This window comes from Theropithecus gelada, chromosome 10 (assembly GCF_003255815.1).
Source record: "Theropithecus gelada isolate Dixy chromosome 10, Tgel_1.0, whole genome shotgun sequence".
Taxonomy (NCBI): Eukaryota; Metazoa; Chordata; class Mammalia; order Primates; family Cercopithecidae; genus Theropithecus; species Theropithecus gelada.
This window is the reverse complement of record NC_037678.1, coordinates 4,302,811-4,326,452: the sequence shown is the minus strand read 5'-3', so window position 1 is coordinate 4,326,452 and position 23,642 is coordinate 4,302,811. Positions and strand designations below refer to the sequence as shown.

The 23,642-nt window shown below is 54.6% G+C and overlaps 1 protein-coding gene across 2 annotated transcripts in view; it reads left to right on the top strand.

Annotated features, from left to right (window-relative positions):
* Positions 1 to 22,840, top strand: part of TTC38 (tetratricopeptide repeat domain 38) — a 27,345-nt gene extending 4,505 nt beyond the window's left edge. Inside the window, exons 3-14 of one of the 2 annotated variants that reach the window (XM_025399867.1) lie at positions 589 to 670; positions 2,135 to 2,306; positions 3,461 to 3,634; positions 6,612 to 6,687; positions 9,888 to 10,007; positions 12,572 to 12,631; positions 13,835 to 13,873; positions 15,992 to 16,073; positions 17,330 to 17,495; positions 18,326 to 18,485; positions 18,750 to 18,823; positions 21,632 to 22,840. In XM_025399867.1, coding sequence (XP_025255652.1) covers positions 589 to 670; positions 2,135 to 2,306; positions 3,461 to 3,634; positions 6,612 to 6,687; positions 9,888 to 10,007; positions 12,572 to 12,631; positions 13,835 to 13,873; positions 15,992 to 16,073; positions 17,330 to 17,495; positions 18,326 to 18,485; positions 18,750 to 18,823; positions 21,632 to 21,725 — 1,299 coding nt within the window. In that variant the 3' untranslated portion in view covers positions 21,726 to 22,840. The remainder of the gene's footprint in view (positions 1 to 588; positions 671 to 2,134; positions 2,307 to 3,460; positions 3,635 to 6,611; positions 6,688 to 9,887; positions 10,008 to 12,571; positions 12,632 to 13,834; positions 13,874 to 15,991; positions 16,074 to 17,329; positions 17,496 to 18,325; positions 18,486 to 18,749; positions 18,824 to 21,631) is intronic. The other variant, XM_025399868.1, reaches the window with a different exon arrangement.
* Positions 22,841 to 23,642: the final 802 nt, after the last annotated feature.

The window sequence follows — 23,642 nt, the reverse complement described above, 5'->3', positions numbered from 1 at the left end:
ATCTCAGCTCACTGCAAGCTCCGCCTCCCGGGTTCACGCCATTCTCCGGCCTCAGCCTCCCGAGTAGCTGGGACTACAGGTGCCCGCCACCTCACCCAGCTATTTTTTGTATTTCTTAGTAGAGACGGGGTTTCACCGTGTTAGCCAGGATGGTCTCGATCTCCTGACCTCGTGATCCGCCCATCTCGGCCTCCCAAAGTGCTGGGATTACAGGCTTGAGCCACCGCGCCCGGCCTGGATTTATTTTTATTTTTTGTTTTTTGAGACAGAGTCTCTCTGTCATCCAGGCTGGAGTGCAGTGGCACGATCTTGGCTCACTGCAGCCTTGGCCCCTGGGTTCAAGTGATTCTCATGCCTCTGCCTACCAAGTGGCTGGGACTACAGGTGTGCACCACTATGCCCCACTAATTTTTGTATTTTTAGTAGAGGTGGGGGTTTCAGCATGGTGGTCAGGCTGGTCTCGAACTCCTGACCTCAAACGATCTGCCCGCCTTGGCCTCCCAGAGTGTGAACCTGGATTTAGAGCCACACCTTTGCTAGAATGATCCAAGGGCTCCATGAGGACTTGTTTTGCTTTTCCCATTTTAGTATGTAAAATGGACCAATGACAAGAGTCTCGGTGGCATCGAGGGCTGCCTGTCAAAGCTCAAAGCAGCAGATCCGACCTTCGGTGAGTAACTCCTTCCCTGGGTGGAGGAGCCGCGCTTGAAACAGCCAGCCCCTCTCTCTTTCCTTTATCACAGACACACAGTTGGGATGGGGAAGGCAGGTTGGGTGGCAGTAACCAGGGTGGCATTTGCACAGAGGGAGAGACGATGACAGCTGCCTTTGTATTTGGAAAAACAGTCACTCCCATAAGATGCCAGGTTCTAATAGGCATTTTTCTTGCCTTTTCTCTGATTACCATCAATTACTGAATAAAGATGCTGATCTCATTTCTCAGATGAGGAAACTGAGGGTTGGCAAGAGTAAGACCGTACTTAAAGCCACCCAGCTGGTGATTGACAACTGGGATTAGATAAGCTTCCTGAATCCAAGGCCCAGGCCGCTGGAACATGAGAGGTGGCTGCTGCAGCCTCCGTCAGGGGACCAGTGAGACCTCATCTAAGTGGCCAGGGTGAGGTGATCACCGATGGGTGACAGAGGCTGGCATCCAGGCAAGCCATGTGTACAGCAGGCATGGGAAGCCAGCACAGTGCATTGATGGTGGGTGGTTCCAGGGTGCAGCAAGGTTCCGGGCCTGGGGGAAGGGCTGATGAGGGGACAGAGTCTTGTCAGGGTGGCAGGGACCCCCTTCTCACCCTGCTGCAGCCTGGTCAGATTTAAGGCAGGGGCTTGTACTGCCCTGGAGAGGACAAACAAGGAAATAACTGGGGGAGAACAGAGAGCCAAACCCAGTCATGGGGAGCCAGGAGCCAGGGGTGGGCTCGGACTCTGAGCAGAACTTGAGCCCTGATCAGGGGCCTTCAACCACCTGAATCATCAGCTGGGCTGGGCTCGACCATCGGAATCACCAGCTGTTTTCCAGGGGCCACATGGGTGGTCCTAGCACTATGGTTGGGTCCTAGATCCCAGGCCTGAGCCAGTGACCAAGTTCCAAATGCCAGTGGACACCCTGGCTCTCCCAGAGTGTGGCCTGGGGGCCTGCACTCCTGCCAGCAAGGCTGCTGCGAGGGCCACAAGGCACACACCCCCTAACTTTTAGCATGTGTGAGCAGCACAGACGGGATCGTGACTTCTGTGCTCCGGGGCCTCCTTGGTCCAGCCGGTCATGAGCAGCATCCACTGATGCCTCCCGGGAGCCGTGTGCTGGCTGTGTGATAGTGGCCGCTGATGAGCCTGCAGGCAGCCGCTAAGTGGCTCATCCAGTGAAGGGGAAGGTGCTTTAGACACTGGCACTCAGCACAATGCCCTCACTAGACAAATATTCAAGGGTGCCTTTAGGCTTGCCGTTTGCTCCATGCTTGACAAGTGCCAAGGCTGAGTTCTGGACAGTCGGCAGGGCCACAGTGCACAGCCTACTGCTGCCTGGCTGGCCCCTCCTGGGACATGGGATGTCCCTGTGACATGTGGAGTCTGGGCTGGGCTGGGCTGGGCTGGGCTGAACCACCAGCTGTTCTCTAACCTCCACCAGCAATGGGCCACGCCATCTCTACTGGCCTTGTACTGATTGGCACTGGAAGCTCCGTGAAGCTGGACAAAGAGCTGGACCTGGCTGTGAAGACAATGGTGGAGATTTCAAGAACCCAGCCGCTGACAAGGCGGGAGCAGTTGCACGTGTCTGCAGTAGAGACATTTGCCAAGGGGTGAGGGGCCTTCCTGGGCCGGGAGCTGGCACCCTGAGGCTATGCTGGGGGAGTGGCAGGGTATCCCTTTCCCGACGCCCTTGGGAGCAGGGCGGGGTGGGAGAGTGATTCTCTCCTTGCCTCCTGAGATGCTCTCATGGAAAATCACATCCTCTGCTTCCCCGTCCTTGGTGGAGTGCTGAGTGAGGAAGCAGTTGGTGAAGATTCCCAACTTAGTGTTAAAAGTAACTTACTTTGTTTCATTAAGTAAATTGTATATTATTTTCCTTACAAAAATAATAGGGTCACTCTACAGAAATTACTAGGTTAGGGAGGAGAGAAGAAAACATGCTTCTTCTAGTGGGAAATAAACAATCAAATCAAATCTTCGCCCATATGTTCCTTGCTCTTGCACTGGCTTTCACGTCATCCCCCCGCTGTTCCCACACTGGTTCCCTTGTTCTCTGGGACGGCCCCCATGTCTGCTCAGGCAGGCGAGATGCCCTGCAGAGTTAGATGATCTTAGCCAATTGTACAGGGATCCTGAGACTGGGGAGGTGCTGCCTGGTCTTCCTTGTGAGTCATCCCAGGTGTGGTTCCACCTCGGAGACTTCATGTAGGTATCTGACTGTCTCCAGTGGGATTATCCTCGGCAATTTGTGAAACCTGTTTTTTTTTTTCAATTGAACTGAAGAGTAAAATTTCCCACTGGGTTTTCAGTTTTCTGTTCATAACCTAACACAGAAATTGATATTTATTTATTTATTTAGACAGAGTTTTGCTCTCGTCACCCAGGCTGGAGTGCAATGGCACGATCTCGGCTCACTGCAACCTCTGCCTGCTGGGTTCAAGTGATTCTCCTGCCTCAGCCTACCAGGTAGCTGGGATTACAGGCACATATCACCACACCTGGCTCATTTTTATATTTTTAGTAGAGACGGGGTTACATCATCTTGGCCAGGCTGGTCTTGAACTCTTGACCTCATGATCCACCTGCCTTGGCCTCCCAAAGTGCTGGGATTACAGGCAGGAACCACCACGCCTGGCCAGAAACTGATTTTTAAAAAAAGACGTCCATGTAGACCATGACATTGGTGAGAAACGATGCCTCTTACATTCCCTGTGGGGGTGGACTGTGTGTTCAGTGTTGGTGAGAAATCTTTCTCGGTTTCCAGGAACTTTCTGAAAGCCAGTGAACTATGGGAACAGATTCTCCAGGACCACCCAACAGACATGTTGGCCCTGAAATTTTCCCATGATGTTTATTTTTACCTGGGCTGTCAGGAACAGATGCGAGATTCTGTTGCTCGAGTTTACCCCTTCTGGACACCTGACATCCCCCTAAGCAGGTATGTGCCAACCGGAAATCACATTGTTTCTGTTTCTTAATCTCTCTCTTCTGCCCTAAAAATATGGTGACTCTCTTGGGCCTGTCCTAAAAATAATGGGACCATTGTTGCTATTCTCCTAGTTCCTTAAAGTTCAAAGGCTTCACTTTCTTCATTTGATTTTCATCCCACCTGTGGATGAGGTAGTACCATTAGGTATCGGTCAGTATGGGATTGTTTTTGCTGCAGTAACAAACATCCCCTGGTTCTTCTTCCCCAAAGCTTATTACAGCAAAGGTTTATTTTTTACTCATACTACATGGCACCTTAGGAGGGATGAGGGCTCTGCCGCCATATCCTTGTCTGCATCCAGGATCCCAGCTGATGAGGCAGCTGCCCTCTGGACACACCTGTCACTAAGAGGGAAAAGCAAGCTTTCCTGGGGGGGCTTACAGTGGCAATTAAACATTTAGAATGAAAAGGATACCCTGCCACTCCCAAGTCATTGGCCAGAACTGATCACATGACCTCGCCCACCCACAGGAGACCAGGAAGTACAGTTCTACCTTGTGCTTGGGAAGAGAAGGAGGCCTAGAATGTGCATGAACAGCCCCAGTGACCACCACACAGGAATGACTTCACTGCAGCTTCATTACAGGATAGTTGTGAGGTTCAGAGAGGTTAATAAGCTGTATTATTTAGTCAGCACCCTCCAGAGAAGCCCAGAGAGCTCTGAGACAGAGAGATAGAGATTTATTTTAAGGAATTGACTCATGTGAGTGTGAGGGCTGGCAAGTTCAAAATCTGTAGGGCAGGGCAGCAAGCTGGAAATTCCTGCAGGAGTCAGCATTAGCCTCGCATCTGGAGGCAGTCTGCAGGCAGAATTTCTTCTAGGGGCTTCAGTCTTTCTCTTAAGACCTTTAACTGATTGGATGAGGCCCACCCACATGGAGGGTAATCTGCTTTACTCAAGTCACATCTAGAAATAGCTTCACAGGACTGGGCACAGTGGCTTATGCCTGTAATCCCAGCTCTTTGGGAAGCTGAGGCTGTAGGATTGCTTGAGGCCAGGAGTTCGAGATAAGCTTGGTCAACATGGCAAGACCTTGTCTCTACAAAAAGAAAAAATAAATGAAAAAAGTTAGCCAGGCACGGTGGCATGTGCCTGTAGTTCCAGCTACTCAGAAGGCTGTGACAGGAGGATCTCTTGAGCCCAGGAGCTTGAGGCTGCAGTGAGCTGGCAATCATGCCACTGCACTCGGCCTGGGCGGCAGAGCAAGACTCCAGCTCTAAAAGAATATATATTTCACAGCAACATCTAGACTGGTGTTTGACCAAACAACTGGTACCATGGCCCAGCCAAATTGACACATAAAAAATTAACCATCACAAGAACCTAGTAGTACCTGTCACACAGTAAGCATACAAGAAATAGTTTAAGTCTTGAGGATTAAATGACCCCAGTAAACACACAACACACACACATATACATATATATATATATATATATATATATATATTTAAAGATAACTCTGGAAGCCAGTGCTTAAGACATTGCTTCAATGAATAACAAAAACTAGAATCAATCTTCTTCCACAGTAGTGAAGCTAACATCTTAGTCTCAGAAGCCCCATTGCCCTATTTTGTTTTAACTTAACTCCAAGAAATCACAGGAAAGAAACCTGTTTCATGTATGACCACCCTAGATACTCGGGTGGGCAGTTGCAGATGAGATTGGAAGTGTGGGCCGGGCGCGGCGGCTCATGCCTGTAATGCCAGCACTTTGGGAGGCCGAGGCAGGTGGATCACCTGAGGTCAGGAGTTTGAGGCCAGCCTGGCCAACATGGTGAAACCTCGTCTCTACTAAAAATACGAAAATTAGCTGGGTGTGGTGACATGTGCCTGTAATCCCAGCTACTCAGGAGGCTGAGGAAGGAGAATCGCTTGAACCCAGGAGACGGAGGTTGCACTGAGCTGAGATTGTGCCACTGCACTTCAGCCTGGGCAACAGAGCGAGATTCTGTCTCCAAAAAAAAAAAAAAAGAGAGAGAGAGATTGGAAGTGTGCAATTATTCAGTAATGTCTTCCAGCCCATCCTGGACTGGGCCTGGGCTGAGGGTGAATTGGACAGACAGGTCCCAGCCTGTAGGAGCTCCGGGTCTGAGGAGGACCCGGCTGTCCACTGAGTGCATTCCAGGCCAGGCAGGGGACCGTGTACAGCACTGTGGAAGCCAAGGAGGAGCTGTTGACAGCCCACAGGTCACGGAGGCTTCCCAGGGAGGTGCCCCTGGGTCATGCCTCTGGGTGGATGTCACCATGCAGACAGGAGGAAAAGAGCCCTTGTTATTCTCAGTGGAGACCCGTGTTGATTCTTAGAAGGTGGGATGCTAATTGAGGAGCAGGGCCACTCTCTGTGCCGGGTTTGGGGATGATTGTGCAGATATAATGTTCATCTTGCCCCTCACCAGTCTGAAGCACGGAATTGCTGAAAAGCACAGAGCTTGGCATGGAGTTGGAGGTTGTGTCCGTCTCCTGTGGCTGCTATAGCAAAGGGCTGCAAACTAGGTGGTTTGGAGCAGCACATAGGTACAGCTTTGAGGGCCAAGAGTCCCATGCAAGGTGTCAGCAGGGCCAACGCCCGCAAAGCCTCAGGAGTGAGTCCTTCCTGCCTCTTCCAGTGCCTGGTGGTGTCCGGAGTTGCCTTGAAGTCCCTTGGCTCGCAGCTGCATCACTCTGCCTTGATCTTTACCTACCTCCTTCCCTCTGCATCTGTGTCTTCCCACGGCCCTCTTATAAGGACACCAGTCATTGTGTTAGGACCCACCCTAATCCCATATGACCTCCTCTAAACTTGATTACCTCTGCAAAGACCCTATTTCCAAAAAAGGTCACATTCCCAGTACTGGCGGTTAGGACCCCAGTGTATCTTTGTGGGGACATAATTTGAACTGCTACCTGTCCATCGTTTTGTATTCTGAGATATTTTTTCTGTGTTTAGCTATGTGAAAGGCATCTACTCTTTTGGCTTGATGGAAACCAACTTCTACGACCGGGCAGAAAAACTCGCCAAAGAGGTAAGTGGGTCCTTCCCAAGGTGCCTGACCCCTCGGGGAGCAGCTGTCGGGTGGACCAGGGCATGTGAGGGGCACCATTCATGTGTGACCCTGGTGAACCCCATCCCCGCTCTCACTTCCTCAGAGAGATTGGGGAGCTCATGTTAGTGTGAGCAGCTGCCGCCTGCCAGGGGCTGTCATTCACCTGTGGCCCCCTGAGGACCCCAGAGCCACGTTCCTTGGCTAACACTGGTTCCCCGTCTACAGATGAGGTTGATGGGGTACAGGGAGCTGGGGTCAGCCCACTCACTTGGGGTTGCACTGAGTGGCAGGTCTGGGCTCCCACCCACACTGCCCTGCAGGGACAGGAGTTTGTAGGAGGTGAAGTGTAAATAAACGTTGGCTCTTCCTTCCTGAACTTTGCATTTCTAAGCATCACTCACGGCACCAGAGGTTCAGGGACCTGAGTGATGATAGCCAGTCATGACGATTGCTGGGTGCCCATGCGTGACTGGGCCCAGGGCCAGAGGGCAGGCTTAAGCTGTCAGGCATGGGGCGTGGGTGGTCTCATGCTCTGGGGGTCCCTCTCCTGTACTTCTCTTCTTGCAAGATTGGAAACTGAGGCCCATGGAGGGGCTGCCACGCACAAGGGAGTGACAGCTCCTCCTGTGCCCGGCTCTGTGCGGCACTTTATATGTGTCTGCTTGCGTCCCCACAGCCCTGCCCACGTGATGTTCAACTCCTTGTTGCCCAGATGAGGGGCCCGAGGCTCAGAGGCCAAGGCTAGAGCCTGCCTAAGGCCACATGGCTCAGAGATGGCAGAGCCGGATTCCACCCAGGCCACTTGGCAACGGCTGTCCTTTCAGCTGCCTGCTCCAGGCCGCGCCTCCCAACATCCTGGCTGGGGTTCTTCCCCCAGTAGTTGCCCTAGTCGGCCTGCAGCACCCTCCCCAGGAGACAGCATTGGGGCCCAAGGGTCCCTGGGCTCTCTGAAGACTGCTCTGATTATAGAATCTGAGAATTGTGTCTTGAGTGATATGGTCTTTGCTTTAACTCTGAGTCAGGGCTGGTGGGGAACCCAAGTGGCTTTCTGGCAGTCTTGGTTCTATGGCCTGGGTGACCAGACACCACATCCAGGGATCAGCTGTAGGAAAGTCCCTTGGAGACCATGGCAGCTGGGCCCTCCTATGGGTGGCATCCATCTGGGCACCTGAGAGCTCCTGAGACAGTTGGAGAAGCTCTGGACAAGAGTAGCTGTGGCAAACCAGATGTGGCCAGTCCCCTCCATGCCTTGCAAGGAGGAAGAAGTGGTGGATAGGGTCCATTGATAGGGTCCGTTGATCCCCTTTCGCCTCCTGTCCCTTGTCTTGCAGGCACCAACTCTTTGACTTCAACACCAGCACCCCACAGGCAACTACTGGGCAGGAAAAGGGGGCTGTGATGGGGCCAGGGGTGGTAACACATGGGCCATGTGTCTGCAGCCCCAGGCTGGTGAGGGCAGGAGGAGCCAGGGCAGGAGCAGGCAGGCAGCAGGCACAGGCACAGCCACAGAGCTTGGGGACCTGGAGCTCCAAGTGGCTCGATGGGTGGAGGCTTAGGGAGGAGGCAGCAAGCCGGGGAGCCAGGAGCCAGGACTGTAGAGGGGCAGGCGAGGACTGGATTCTGCTGGGCCTTGTAGCCTGGGAATGCAGTTTGGACTCCTTCCCAGGGAACCATGGTGGGACTCCAAGAGAGGAAGGAAGCCGGTCAGCCCATCAGAGCTGGTGACAGCCACCACCCTTCACTCCCTCCATGCATGAAAGCAGCATGCTTAGCAGGGTCCCATCTCAGGACCCCGCGCCCAGCCTGCTTAGACTGTGCCCAAGTGTCCCGTGCTCAGAGCCCCTGCCCCGGGGGTGCCCACAGTCCCCTACAGACACGCTTCCTTTCCTTCCGTTCCCACATGGAGTGGGCCGGGCCCACGAAAGCTGAGAGGTGGGCAGAGAGGCAGGGCTTGCTGGGGTCGACCTCCCACCAAAAGCATCTCAGCGGGTGCTGGGCCAGGGCAGAGGAGCGTGGGGCTTCTGGACCCCTATGAAAGGCGTGGGGAGACTGAGGCAGTGGGGCTGGCGGGAACTCATGATTTGGCATGGGGGACCTGGGCGCAAGCCAGGCAATGGGACTTCTGTCAGCCTCAGTTTACTGCTCCATTTTCTTTTTTTTTTTTTTTTTTTTTGAGACGGAGTCTCGCGCTGTGTCACCCAGGCTGGAGTGCGGTGGCGCGATCTCGGCTCACTGCAAGCTCCGCCTCCCAGGTTCACGCCATTCTCCTGCCTCAGCCTCCGAGTAGCTGGGACTACAGGCACCCGCCACCACGCCCGGCTAGTTTTTTGTATTTTTAGTAGAGACGGGGTTTCACCATGTTAGCCAGGATGGTATCGATCTCCTGACCTCGTGATCCACCCGCCTTGGCCTCCCAAAGTGCTGGGATTACAGGCTGGAGGCACCGCGCCCGGCCTACTGCTCCATTTTCTAAGCTCCGCCTGGGACTGAGTAGATGCTTAGCAAACATGAGCTGAACACATAAATAGAAGAAAGAAACAGCTAGCGGGGGAGGATCATTCCCTGAGCCCAGCCTGCCTCTCTGGTCGCTGTCAAGCTCTCAGGTCATGGGAGTGGCTGTTGTCATGAACTGTGATAACCTTAAAGCCAGCTGTTTCTGCACCCAGAAAGCCACGTGTCCTCACATATATGGTAGTGGAAAGAGGCAGCCACAGCCACTGGAGGACTTGACAGTTCACACCGTGTTCACTTGGGCAGTAACCGCTTCTCTAAGAGGAAGGCAGCATCCGTGGCCTTCCTGGCAGCAACTGAGGCCCAGAGAGGGCGGGCATGTTTTGCAGGCGCCTCGGCTGTGTGCAGATGCTGTGGGCTTGGGTCTGAGCCCTGGCTTTGGAAAGATCCTGCCGCTGTCCCGCTGGGTGAAGTTGCGTAGCCTCCCTAAGTCTCAGCTTCCTCGTCTGTGAACCAGGCAGTGAGGCGCATGAGCTGGTGTGCCCGGGCAGGCGGGAAGCGGTGCTGAATGTCAGTGTTTTGAGTCGGAGCCCCATCCCCCCACTTGCTCCACCCCGTTCAGTCCAGGCCCCTCTTGCCCCTTAGAGACGTCTGCCCCTGTCGTCGCCTGCCCTGGCAGCCTGACTGATCTGCTTTATCTGGAATCCTCTTCCCCACACCCTGTGTAGGCTTTATCTATTAACCCGACAGACGCATGGTCGGTGCACACCGTCGCTCACATCCACGAGATGAAAGCAGAGATCAAGGATGGGTTGGAATTCATGCAGCACTCAGAGACCCACTGGAAGGTACGATGCTTGTCGGTGGCTCACCTCCCTGGGAAATGCAGTGCGTCCCCTTGAGTCAGGCTGAGGCTTTATGGACAAGAGTTATGGGGCTTGGTTCCCTCTCCTCCTTCTCCTGCACCTGCCTCAGGTGTTTGGCTGCTGAGCAGAGCACAGTCAAGATTTTAGTCCCCACCCCAGGCCTATACCTTGCCCTAGGGACTCCACTGAGGGTCCAGCCCAGACTTCTCTGCCCTCACAGGGCCTAGTCAAGAGGAACGATTAGCCTCCTAGAAGCACATGAGCTACACCATGACAGGGACCCTCTGTGGGATGTGGAAACCCAGAGGAAGCATTAAACTCAACTGGACTTGGGGGGACAGTGGCCAGGGAAGGTGTCCTGGAGGAGGCAACCTCTGAGTTGGCTACTGAAGGATGAGCAGGTGTGTGCCACACAGAGGGGGATGATGGAGAGCATCCCAACCGTCACCAGCTTGAGCAAGGCTTCCAAGGCCTACAGTGGCCTGTGAGGGAGAGGAGAGCTGCACAGTTTGGTGTCCTAGAGCCCAGGTACAAGGCAGACATGGGCCGTGCAGGAGGCTTTGTCAGTCCCTCTTTCCATGGGAGGCAAGGTGGTGTCCAGGCAGAGGCAGAAACGCCTGCAGAGGCCTCAGAGAAGGAAAGGCTAGCGCCATGGTGGAGGTGGGCCCTCTGGACAGACGGGGCTGCGTCAGGTGAGCCTGTTGGGCTCAAGGGAGATGGGACCTCCTCGGGACAGGGACACATGGTTGCTCACTCAGCACTGATTGAATACCCGCTTTGTATTTGGGGTCAGCAAGAAATCAGGGAAGGGTGAGCACTTGGCTCCCAAGCAGGGGCCGTGCAGTCTGAGCCGCGCGGCGGAGGACCCTCGGGCCTCCAGATTCAGCTCTGTCAAGGGGACAGCTGTCAGGTTCCCTTCTCAGGGACAGTGAGGTTTGTTTGAGGTTTTGCTGGGCACCGTCCCTTGTTGAGGATCACGAGTCCAGTCTCCCGAGCTTGGAAATACCCTAGCAGGGGCCAGCTCTGAGCCCAGCACAGGCCCTGCTTTAACACTGCTTCATACTGAGGGCGGCCTAAGGGAGCCACTGACATGCGCCGCCCCCCCGCCCCGGCTCTCGGGGCTTTGCCAGCACCTGTTGGAGTTTGGCCCTGGGCCTGCTGATCTCTGCAGGTTTTTTTGGTTTGGTTTGGTTTTTTTTTGTTGCTGTTGTTTTTTGAGATAAGTTCTCTCTCTGTCACCCAAGCTGGAGTGCAATGGCACAATCAGGGCTCACTGCAGCCTCGACCTTCTGGGCTCAAGCGATCCTCCCACCTTGGCCTCCCAAATAGCTGGGACTACCGGCGTGTGCCACAGCACCTAATTTAAATTTTTTTTTTTTAGAGAGACAAGGTCTCCTCCCTGTGTTGCCCAGATGGGTCCTGGACTCTTGGGCTCAATTGATCCTTCTGCCTCAGCCTCCCAAAAGTGCTGGGATTACTTTTGGGAGGCATGAGCCACCGCGCCTGGAGTTTATCCAAGTGCCCTGAGCTGTTTGGGCACCCATGGGCCTTGGGCCACTCCCTGTGGAGTGGCTCTGTGATTCCTTTTCTCAACTTCACATGTAACGAAGGCAAAGCTGGAGTTGCTGAAGTAACTTCCTCTGCACCAGTCCTGGGGCTGCTGCTCCCCAGCTCAGGCAAGCAGGTTGGGAACCTCCCCTGGCCTCCGTTTCCTCCTTGGTAAATGCAGCATGATAGTCACTGCCCTTCCAAGTGGAAGAGATTGTGTGGCCGGAGGCGCCCAGCACAGATATGGAATATTGTTTCCTGCACTCAAAGATGATGGTTTCTGTGGCCGGGTGCGGTGGCTCACACCTGTAATCCCAGCACTTTGGGAGGCTGAGGTGGGCGGATCACCTGAGGTCAGAGATTTGAGACCACCCTGGCCAAGATGGTGAAACCCTGTCTCTACCAAAGACACAAAAATTACCTAGGTATGGTGGTGCACACTTATAATCCCAGCTACTCAGGAGGCTGAGGCAGGAGAATCGCTTGAACCCAGGAGGCAGAGGTTGCTGTGAGCCAAGATCGTGCCACTGCACTCCAGCCTGGGGGACAGAGCCAGATTTTGTCTCAAAAAAAAAAAAAAAAAAAAAAAGATGGTTTCTGCATTAGCACAAAACAACATTTTTTTTCCCATAGACCTTCAGACTTTTCTTTTTTTTTTTTTTTTTTTTTTTTTTTTTTTTGAGACGGAGTCTCGCTCTGTAGCCCAGGCTGGAGTGCAGTGGCCGGATCTCTGCTCACTGCAAGCTCCGCCTCCCGGGTTCACGCCATTCTCCGGCCTCAGCCTCCCGAGTAGCTGGGACTACAGGCGCCCGCCATCTCGCCCGGCTATTTTTTGTATTTCTTAGTAGAGACGGGGTTTCACTGTGTTCGCCAGGATGGTCTCGATCTCCTGACCTCGTGATCCGCCCATCTCGGCCTCCCAAAGTGCTGGGATTACAGGCTTGAGCCACCGCGCCCGGCCCAGACTTTTCATACATTCTTTTTTTTTTCTCTTCTAGGACTCGGATATGTTGGCTTGTCATAACTATTGGCACTGGGCTTTATATCTGATTGAGAAGGTAAGGGGGCCGTCTGTTTGCCCTGTCTTATCCTGTAGAGATTCCAGAGGGAGAAAGATTTTTTAGCTTTTGTTGTGTATTCACATCCCGTGGAGCCCTGATGCAGTGGAGCATTAATGTTTCCAAAGAGCGTTCCAGGCTTGACCTGTTGTAGGGATTTTTCACTGTAGAGGCCTGGAAATCACGTCCGTGGTGTATAACTTGTAGAGATCATTCAGAGCAAGTGCCTGTGGCTGGAGCGGAGAGCCAGACGCCCACCCCGCAGGGTGTACCTGCCTGGGCCATGAGATCTTGCAGCGGGAGCCAGGGTATGGGGCATCTGCTCGTGACACCCTTGACCCCAGTGATTCCGCCACAGGGTTCCGTGTGCCAGACTGTCACTTCCAGTGCTCTTTATCCTGCACAAAAGCTAGAAGCTCCCTGAATGTCCAAAAAGTGAGAAATGCTGAGAACGTGAGGGCCCTGTCATGACATAAGAATGTGATGATAAAGTGTCTGGAAGACAGCACAGAACCCAGCTAAATGTACAGGAGAGGAAACATATGCAGAAAAGAAAAAGGCGGCTGGGCGCAGTGCTCACGCCTGTAATCCCAGCACTTTGAGAGGCCAAGGCAGGCAAATCACCTGAGGTCAAGAGTTTGAGACCAGCCTGGGCAACATGGTAAAACCCGGTCTCTACTAAAAATACAAAAATTAGCTGGGCGTGGTGGCGCGTCCCTGTAATCCTGAGGCTGAGGCATGAGAATCACTTGAACCTCGGACATGGAGGTTACAGTGAGCCCAGATTGTGCCACTGCACTCCAGCCTGGGTGACAGAGTGAGACCCCATCTCAAAAAAAAAAAGAAAAAAAGAGAAAAAGACTAGAAAGAAACACATGAAAAAGCTTGCAGCAGTTAGTATGAGCAATGCCTATATTAACTTTTCCACTAGGAGAGAGAATGCTTCCACAGCAACTGTTTCTTCAGTGGTGGCGGCACAGGTACTGCTGTCCTTTCTACACTGGGGAACCAAAGGTCCGGTTGAAAGCGGGTTCACCTTCTCCCATCCCAGTGCCACCAAGACACTGCCCGTCTCCCTCTGAGAGGAGGTGGAGGCCTGAGGCCATGTGCTCAGGGGGCTTTGGCCTGGCCGTTTTCAGTTCACGTCCCAGTATTACACTTTGCTTTCTCCAGAGTTTAATCAGGAGAACTTTATTCTTCCAGGGCGAATATGAGGCCGCGCTGACCATCTTTGATACTCACGTAAGTTGCACTCACACCATGTTCAATTTGTTGCAGCATTTTGCCTTTGAGTCTCAAAGAGACCAAATCTTTGAGTTCTTCAGGATTGTCCCAGCCAGAAAAACAGCTGGAGCAAGAACATGTTTCTTGCATAAGGCCTGATGGGGTTAATTTTGCCAAGAGCAATGTTGTAACCCTGCCTATGCTGGGGACAGCGGTTGGCCCTGCTCAACCCTGCCTATGCTGGGGACAGCGGTTGGCCCTGCTCACCCCGAGGGTGCTGGTAGATTTACACATCTAAGGGCCTCGCCTCTGCAATTGTGGACTCTCCTCCAGCCCTTTCAGATCACTTTTCTTTGGTAAGACAACTGGTCTACCCATAGGAATTTTTTTTTTTTTTTGAGACAGAGTTTCGCTCTTGTTATCCACGCTGGAGTGCAATGGGGCAATCGGCTGGAATTTTCTTCACTATGATAAAATAAAAATAACATAAAATTACATGTACAAGGCCGGGTGTGGTGGCTCACGCCTGTAATCCCAAAACTTTGGGAGGCTGAGGCGGGTGGATCATTTGAGGTCAGGAATTCAAGACCAGCCTGGCCAACGTGGCGAAACCCCATCTCTACTAAAAATACAAAAAATGAGCTGGGCATGGTGGTGGGCACCTGTAATCCCAGCTACTCGGGAGGATGAGGCATGAGAATCGCTTGAACCCAGGAGGCAGAGGTTATAGTGAGCCAAGATCACGCTACTGCACTCCAGCCTGGGTGACAGAGCGAGACCCTATCTCAAAAAAAAAAAAAAAGAAAAAAGAAGGGTACAGCTCTGTGGCATTAAGTGCATTCACATTGTGCAACCATCACCACCCTCCATTTTGAGAACATTCTTCATCTTCCCAAACTGAAACCCTATACCCATTTTTTTTTTTTTTTTTTTTTGAGACAGAGTCTCGCTCTGTCGCCCAGCCTGGAGTGCAGTGGCCAGATCTCAGCTCACTGCAAGCTCCGCCTCCCGGGTTCACGCCATTCTCCTGCCTCAGCCTCCCGAGTAGCTGGGACTACAGGCGCCCGCCACCTCGCCCGGCTAGTTTTTTGTGTTTTTTTAGTAGAGACAGGGTTTCACCGTGTTAGCCAGGATGGTCTCGATCTCCTGACCTCGTGATCCACCCATCTCGGCCTCCCAAAGTGCTGGGATTACAGGCTTGAGCCACCGCGCCCGGCCCCCTATACCCATTAAACACTAACTCCCCATTCCTCCTCCCTGGGCCCAGACATTCTTTTGAGAGGGGGAAAAAAGCCTGACTCACAGCTCCAAGGACCCCAGGGATGGCTTCCTCATAAAAGCCTGGAACCACAGAAATGCTTGTGATCTGGGGATCTAAACATCAGAGAAAAGCACACAATAATTTCCCTTGGTCAGGAAGTTGTAGTAAGAAATGAAGGGTGGGCCGGGTGTGGTGGCTCACGCCTGTAATCCCAAGCACTTTGGGAGGCTGAGGCCGGTGAATCACCTGAGGTCAGGAGTTGGAGACAAGCCTGGCCAACATGGTGAAACACATTTCTACTAAAAATACAGAAACTAGCTAGGTGTGGTGGTGGGTGCCTGCAATCCCAGCTACTTAGGAGGTTGAGGCAGGAGAATTGCTTGAACCCAGGAGGTAGAGGTTGCAGTGAGCCGAGATTGCGCCATTTGCACCCCAGCCTGGGCGACAGAGGGAGACTCTATCTTAAAAAAAAAAAAAAAAAAAAAAAAAGAAGTGATGGGTGACATACTGCAAGAACTCGAGGTGGCCTGCTCAGCAAAGCTGAGTCTAGAAACGTGATCAGGCAGACAACCCTCCCACCGGTGTGGTCTGAGGCCCGGGGGTGGGAGGTGGCCGATGCTTTGGGCCTGGTCTGGACCCTGGATATGCAATGCAGTGGGCTCTTTTTTCAGGTCTGCCTGGTGACCCCTCTAGTGCTTGGAGCAGTCTACACCCCAGGCAAGGGTGATGGGCCTGTTAGTTGGGGTGATGGGGACAGTGGCAGAGGGCTTGCTCTATACAGGCCCCACCCCACCTAGACAGGCTGACCCTAGCTGTGCCTGCAGCCCCCTCATCTGGCCCACCAGCTGAGCCCGCCTTGGCGCCCTGTCTTCCAGATCCTTCCCAGCCTGCAGGCCAGTGGTACCATGCTGGACGTGGTGGATAGCTGCTCCATGCTCTACCGCCTGCAGATGGAAGGTAGCCACCCCTGCAGCCCCACTGGCTTCTGCCTCTTCCTCCCACACCATGAGGAAGAGGGTACTGTGGCCTAGGCCCAGGGCTGGGCAAGAGCTCATGGGTGAGCCGCTCCAGACCCCTCTGCAGACCTGGCCGCTGCCTTGGGTACCGCTCTGCAGCTGCCTCCCAGCTGGCCCAAAGCTGGAGGGGGTGCCCAGGCCACACTGCCCTTTCTGACAGTTCCTACCGCTCCTCGATGTGGAAGCCTCGAGCTCTGCACCCAGGGCGGCACCTGCTGTGCTGTTCCCACTGCCAGCCTGCCAAGCCTTCGGGGCACTGGTGGCACCTGGCCACCTGTCTGGATGCCACCTCCTTTCCTGAAACATGAGAGAGTTTCTCAACTCCCTGGGATTGTAGACAGGCTTCTCAACCTTGTCATGCTCTGCAGGTAGCCTGGAGGGATCAGCCACAGCTCTGGGGGCTGTCGAGGGCTCCAGCCAACCACTGGGGTGCCGGATGGTTCTCCCCTTACCTCAGGCTCAGCAGAGCCATCTGGAACCACAGAGGCCTGGGCTAGGCCCTGGGTCAGCAGTACCATGGGGGGTGCAGGCCTGGGCTGAGCAATTCAGGAACCTGAGGGAGTGCATGGCAAGCTGTTTCTAGAGATTCAGAAGGCTTCCTAATGGAGGTGAAATGTGAGCCCCAGGAGCATGTGTGGGGCTTGCTGGGCAGACAAGGGAAAGAGTTACACTCAGAGAAAGCAGACCATCCAAAGCTACCGGGACGTAGAAGCCAGCAGCCTGCTGCAGAACAAGAGGCCAGAGGGCGGGCTTGATGTGGTCAGATCAGGCAACAGCAGGCTGAGGGGTGCAAGAGCCAGGGAGCCCACTGGTGGGAAGGGCAGGCTGAGGCTGGAGACCTAGAGAAAAGTGGGGAGCCCGGGGCATCCATGGGGAAGCCAGGGGTTGTGTGGGAAGGCCGGGGGATCCAAGAGGCCTGGGGTTTGTCAAAGCAGACAGAGGTTTTATTTAATAACCTTTGACACTTTTTAAAATGTGCTTCCTACTTAACGTGTCTATGGCTTCTATAATTAAACAGTCCTAACAGAGGCCTAAGCACAAGGCCAGACGCTGCCCATGGCCCTGCCTACCTCCCCGGCCTCTCACCTGGGACAAGGTCATCAGGGCCTCCAAGGGAAGCGCTGTGGGGGAGGCCCTTGCACAGGACACATCCCAGAGCCTCATTCCAGGCCCTGGGTGTCCTCCCCATGTCCTCAGGGGTGTCTGTGGGCCAGCGGTGGCAGGATGTCCTGCCTGTGACCCGGAAGCACAGCCGAGACCACATCCTGCTGTTCAATGACGCACACTTCCTGATGGCATCCCTGGGTGCACACGACCGCCAGACCACACAGGAGCTGCTGACCACCCTGCGGGACGCCAGCGAGTATGCAGAGGGGACCTTCTTGGGGTGGGGGTCCTCACCCTGCCGAGAGGGTGACGGGGTGCTAGGGCCATGCTGAGACCTGTTCAGTGCCTGCCCTGCCTGTGAGTGCAGCAGGGCGATGCCGGTGGAGGCTGCTCCCCAGTGTGCACCGCTATAGGTATGTGTCCCCTGGTGCAGACTCCCGAGGCGTGTGCACCCACAAGTGTGTGGCCCACAGCTCTACAACTGGTTGCCCCAAGACACAGAGCTGCCTCCATCCCCATCGTGGGTATGAGATCCTCAGGGTCACAGGGCTGCCTTCCGTGGAGAGGACACAGCGAAGCCCTGAAACCAGAGACACCTGCTGCTTACAGGCCCTGAGGTCCTGGACGAGGTGCTTCTCTGGTCTGAACCTCAGTTTCCCCATCTAAATCAGGGATAGTGCCTGGCAAGAGCTGGTGAGGGCTGACCTGGGGGACCTGGGCTGCCCTGCCCATTCCCTTCTGGGGGTGGTGATTGCCTTGACTTGCAGTGCCAGGCCTTTGCCTGTCTTGTCAGCAATCCTGACAGTTCTGTTAGACTGGCACTGTTATGCCTGCTTCACAAGTGAGCAAACTGAGGCTGGAAGGTTGGGGACCAGGTAGCTGGAAATGGGTGAACTCCAACCCAGGTCTGAGCTTAGTGCCCTGTCCCGTCCCCTTGATGGGCTGCCCCGCCTGTCACCTCACCTCATCAGCGTGGCATGTGTCAGGCACTGGGCCAGGGACACCTCGCTGAGGAAGAAATGACCCTGCCCCTCCCGGATGTCCTGTGATGGGCAGACAGCTGAGGGCACTGTCTCGGGTTCGCAGATCTCCAGGGGAGAACTACCAGCACCTCCTGGCCCGAGACGTGGGGCTGCCCCTGTGCCAGGCCCTGGTGGAGGCTGAGGACGGGAACCCTGACCGCGTCCTGGAGCTGCTCCTGCCTATCCGCTACCGGATCGTCCAGCTCGGTGGGAGCAATGCCCAGGTGAGCCGATGGCTGCCAGCCGGGGCACCTGGGGACTGGGCCAGGGAGTCTGGGTGCCCTGTAGCCCCCAAGTCTCTCCCGTGGTGGTGGTGCCCACAATGTGGATGTGAATGTGTCTCTCACGCTCCCGCCCTGTAAGTTGGTCATCGAGGGTGTGGCATCAACACCACCGTCTCCCTGGAGAGCAGGCAGCCCTCGGTGGGCGGGGGCTCACCTCTCCCATCCCGAGGTACAGGAGCCTCACATACCCAATTGATATTTCAGAGAGACGTCTTCAACCAGCTGCTGATTCATGCGGCCTTAAACTGCACCTCCAGCGTCCATAAGAATGTGGCCCGGTGAGCTCCTGGCCCCTGCCCAGCACTCCCGACTTTCATAGGCTCTCCCTGCAGACCTCGGGAGTGCCTGGAAGCCCCACCACCCTTGGCCCGAGATGCTCCTGCTTCTGAGGCTGTGAGGTTGGGAGGCTGTGGGGAATTTGGTTCTCCTTTGTTAGCGGGCTCAATTTGACCAAGTGGAGCCAGCTCGACCCCGGGCCCAACCTCCCACCCTCCCCAGCCCACTCCCTTTTAGCCATGCTAAGCTACCTGAGTACGCAAATATGTCCTGCTCTTTCAGGCTCCTGGGCCTTTGCACGCTTGGAACACCCTTTCTCCTTTTGCACCTGGCCGACACCTAACGCTCAGACCTCAGCTCATTTATCCTGCCTGCCTGTGCTGGGTGCCGAGAGGCAGCAGTGAGCAGGCACACCAGGCACTGGCTACCAGGAGCCCATCTGTAGTTGGGGGAGCGACAGGGAGCAGTCAGTCCCACAGACACACGTAAACTCACACTGAGGGAGCAGCAGCTGAGGGCACAGCTGAAAGTGCAGTGGGTTTAGCCAGGCCAGGCATGGGGCTGGTAGGAGGGTGGCATAGCTGGAGGGTGTTAGGAGGGTGGTGTGGCTGGAGGGTGTGTTAGGAGGGTGGTGTGGCTGGNGTGTGTTAGGGTGGCGTGGCTGGAGGGTGAGTGTGTTAGGGTGGTGTGGCTAGCAGTTGAGTGTTAGGGTGGTGTGGCTGGCAGGTGAGTGTCAGGAGGGTGGCATAGCTGGCAGATGAGAGGGTAGGGGAACTCCAAGGAGCCCCCACCATTGCCAGCACCCTTGGTGCTTCCATGGCCCGGCTGGCCTCCCTCCACTCAGGCTGCTGAGCCCTTGGCCGGCGGCTGCATAGCCCCTGTATGTCTGACGAGCGACTTTGACACCTCTCCTTGCCCAGGTCCCCCATGACCCTCAGACATAGGTGGAAGGAAGTATAGAGGAGCCATGGGGTGCCTGGTGGGGAAGGTGTGCTGTGAGAGCAGGTGGCAGCCCAGGGCCACAGGAGGCCCTTGGCTGGTGACAAGCCCAGTGGTTTAGGCGCAGGTGCACCAGCACAGCTCCGTCTAGGCAGGGTTACCCAAACTGAGCCGTGCAGGTTCTGTGGTACTGATGAAACAGGTCTAGCTGGCAGCACTTGAACCGCCTAAAACTGTAAAATGTCTTGGACACATGCTCCCCGCTTTGCCTTACATGGCCATAGACAAAACCATGCATGTTTCTTTAGTGGTTAAGCCCCTTAGGGAGCTCAAGCTGTGGTGTGGGTGGGAGTTGGTGCCTCTGGCAGCAGCAGTGGGGAAAGTGGCTGTGTGGACAGGAGGACTGAGGGTGGAGTTGGGGTGAGCATCTGGGGAGCAATGTGGCAATGCTGATGTGGCCTTCCCCAAGGCCCAGTGGGGGAGAGCAGGCTGCACGGGGAGCTGACCGCAGTAGGTATGGGGGGTGCCTTCTCTCCAAGTCCTGTCCTGCCACCAGGCAGCATCCATGGGGCCATCAGCACAGGTCACTAGCCCCCAGGGTGGGAAACCTTCCACCCCCAGCCATGGTGCCCCCACACACTGAGTGCCTGGTCCCAGCCCTTTCACACCACCCACGCCCTACAGAACCACTGTTGTCAGATGTTTTGGGGACTGTCTTAAGTCAGTTTGGGCTGTTACTTTAAAAGTGCCACAGACAGGCCGGGCGTGGTGGCTCATGCGTGTAATCCCAGCACTTTGGGAGGCCAAGGCGGGTGGATCACCTGAGGTCAGGAGTTCAAGACCAGCCTGGCTAATATGGTGAAACCCTGCCTCTACTAAAAATACAAAAAATTAGCCGGGCACGGTGGTGAGTGCCTGTAATCCCAGGTAATCAGGAGCCTGGGGCAGGAGAATCACTTGAACCTGGGAGGTGGAGGTTGCAGTGAGCTGAGATTGCACCACTGCACTCTAGCCTGAATGTGAGAGGGAGACTCTATCTCAAAAAAAAAAAAAAAAAAAAAAAAAACAGTGCCACGGACTGGGCGACTTGCACAATAGGCATACATTGTCTCATGATTCTGGAGGCTGGAATGTCCAGGATCAAGGCCTGGCTGGGTTCAGTTGCTGCTGAGGCCTCTCTTCCTGGCTTGTGGACAGCTATTTTCTTGTGTCCTCACATGACGTTTCCTTTGAGTGCCAGTTCTTTCACGTCTCTTCTTTCTTTTTAAATTTTTAAAATATTTTTAGAGGCAAAGTCTTGGTCACCCAGGTTGGAATGCAGTGGTGTGATCACAGTTCACTGTAAACTCAAACTCCTGGGCTCAAGGAATCTTCCTGCCTCATCCTCCCATAGTGCTGGGATTACAGGGGTGAGCCACCACATCCACCTCTTCTTATAAGGGCACTAATCCCATTCACAAGGGCCCCACCCTCATGACTTAATCACCTCCAAGAGGCCTTGTTCCTAATACCATCACCTTGGGCATTTGGGCTTCAACATATACATTCAGCCTGGACACAGACATTCAGTTCACAGCAGGGTCTTTACCTCAAAGTGTACCTGGGCTTTCTCTCTTTCAACCTGGGTTTTCCCCACTCATACCTGTTCTGCCCCATCTTGAGTGTGGCTTCCTGCACTGGAGGTCTGTGCCCTCCCATCCTTACCTCTCTCCAAACTGAGACCAGGCCTCCTGCCCCTGGGCCTTGGCCCTTGCTATTCCCTCAGTGCCGCAGTCCAGCCTGCCTGTGTTCTGCCTTGGTACCAAGGGACCACCAGGCCCCACATCCCTCTAGAATGTTCTGCAAGAGAACCTCCATGTCTGTTTCCACAGGAGCCTTCTGATGGAGCGTGATGCCTTGAAGCCCAACTCGCCCCTGACTGAGCGGCTCATCCGCAAGGCGGCAAGCGTCCACCTCATGCAGTGAGCCAGCCTGGCCGCCTCCACCCTGCGGAACCTCGGTGATGGCCTCGCTGCGTCCAGTCAGCGTGCTGCACCGGGTTAGGGTCAGGAGACGGCTGGAGCCTGTTTGTTAGGGCTGTTAGAGGGTGATCTTCAGTTTTACGGGAAGGGGGTCAGAGGTTAATTTTAAATGTGATTCTAAATCTCCTTTCAGTCCTTGAGAAGGGCCAATGTGCATTTTTCAGCAGTCACAGCCAGTGTGAGTGCTGCTCTTTCCACCTGCCTTGCAAATTCTGTTTCCCAGGGGAATGTGTCTACTGCCTGGTGGTTCAAGGGTTGGAAGGCAGGGCAGGGGTGGGAGCTGATTCCACTAGGACAGGTCTTCCAGAGGCAGCCAGCCTCCCACCACCGCCTGTCCCCTTCCAGGCTGCCCTTGGGATGGACCTTTTCATTCTTTCCCTTATATTCTAGACAGGTTCTGTCATCTCATTGTGTTGCTGTTCCATTTTTCAGGTGAGGGTACCGGGGTAGGGGAGTGGCCTGCCCAGGGTCACACAACGAGAGGCCCCACCTGCTGCCTTTGGGCTCAGCCCCCTGCTGCTGCATCCACCGCCCTCCTTACAGATGAACGTGCACATGGGGTCCTCCTGCTATCTCTGGGGCGTCTTGGAGCCCCCTGGGGGGCTCTGTTGGTGCTGATTTGGACCCGTTTCTCTTTTTAAACTGCACATCATAAGGCTTCATGTCGAGCATGATTTTAATCATAAATGCACTTTTGAGATGCAGGGATTGAGCTCAGAGCTTCTCTGCTGTGGCAAAACGCAAAGTGCTGTGATGTGTGGCTGTGACAAGCCTGGAGTGGGCCCTGTTAGTGCCGCCTCTGTCTCCTGCTTCCCCACTGAGCACCTCCTGAATGTGCTGCTGACTGAGTTGTGCTGCTTTCAGCCTTCCTGTGAGGGGAGGTCCCAGTGCACAGATGTTTTTCAAGTTCCTCAGTTTGTACTGAAATTAGGTAGGGATTCATCAGGGCAGGAAGCAGGCCTCCTAGAAGAGAGGAGGCCTCCAAATCTATTGAGTCCCCACAGTGTGCTCAAGCCTAGGCAAATTTCTGTGGTTAAAATGAATTATTAATCAGTTCCTTCAAGTCTTTGAGCATCTATGGTGCAGGCCTGGGGCTGGGTCCTGGGGAGATGGCTTCTCCCTGAACTTAAGGTAGGTGGGGCAGGCCAGGCCAGGCGCAGTGGCTCACGCCTGTAATCCCAGCACTTTGGGAGGCCGAGGTGAGTGGATCCCCTGATGTCAGGAGTTCAAGACCAGCCTGGCCAACATGGTGAAACCCTGTTTCTACTAAAAATACAAAAATTAGCTGAGCATGGTGGCACACATCTTATCCCAGCTGCTTGGGAGGCTGAGGCAGGAGAATTGCTTGAACCTGGGAGGCAGCGATTGCAGTGAGCCAAGATCATGCCATTGCACTGCAGTCTGGGCAACAGAGCCAGACTCCCATCTCAAGGGGGGGGGAAAAAAAAGTAGGTGGGGCATCTAGTCAAGAAAATGGGTAATTATAGTAGGACTTTCAGAGAGTCGCCTTCTCTACCCAGGAACTAGGGACACGTCCTAAGGGGAGCCTCCCTCCCCTCTCCTGGTTCCAAGCAAGACATGACTTAGCTGTGCAATTGGGAACCCTGGTCCCTCCTCCAGGAAGCCTTCTACCCCCCAACCCCCACTGCAGGCTGGTGAGGGTGCTGCCTCTGTGCCCCTCAGCCCTTGGCATGTGTCCTTGCTACTGCACCCCTGCTGTGACCTCTCCAGGTCAGGGACAGCATCCATCACCTGGCACATGGCCTGCACTGAGTAGCTGTCAGTGAAAGTTGGTGAATGAATGCATAAATAAATGAAGTCGAACTCTGTATTCGGCCTTCTTGCGTTACTATGGAGAAAT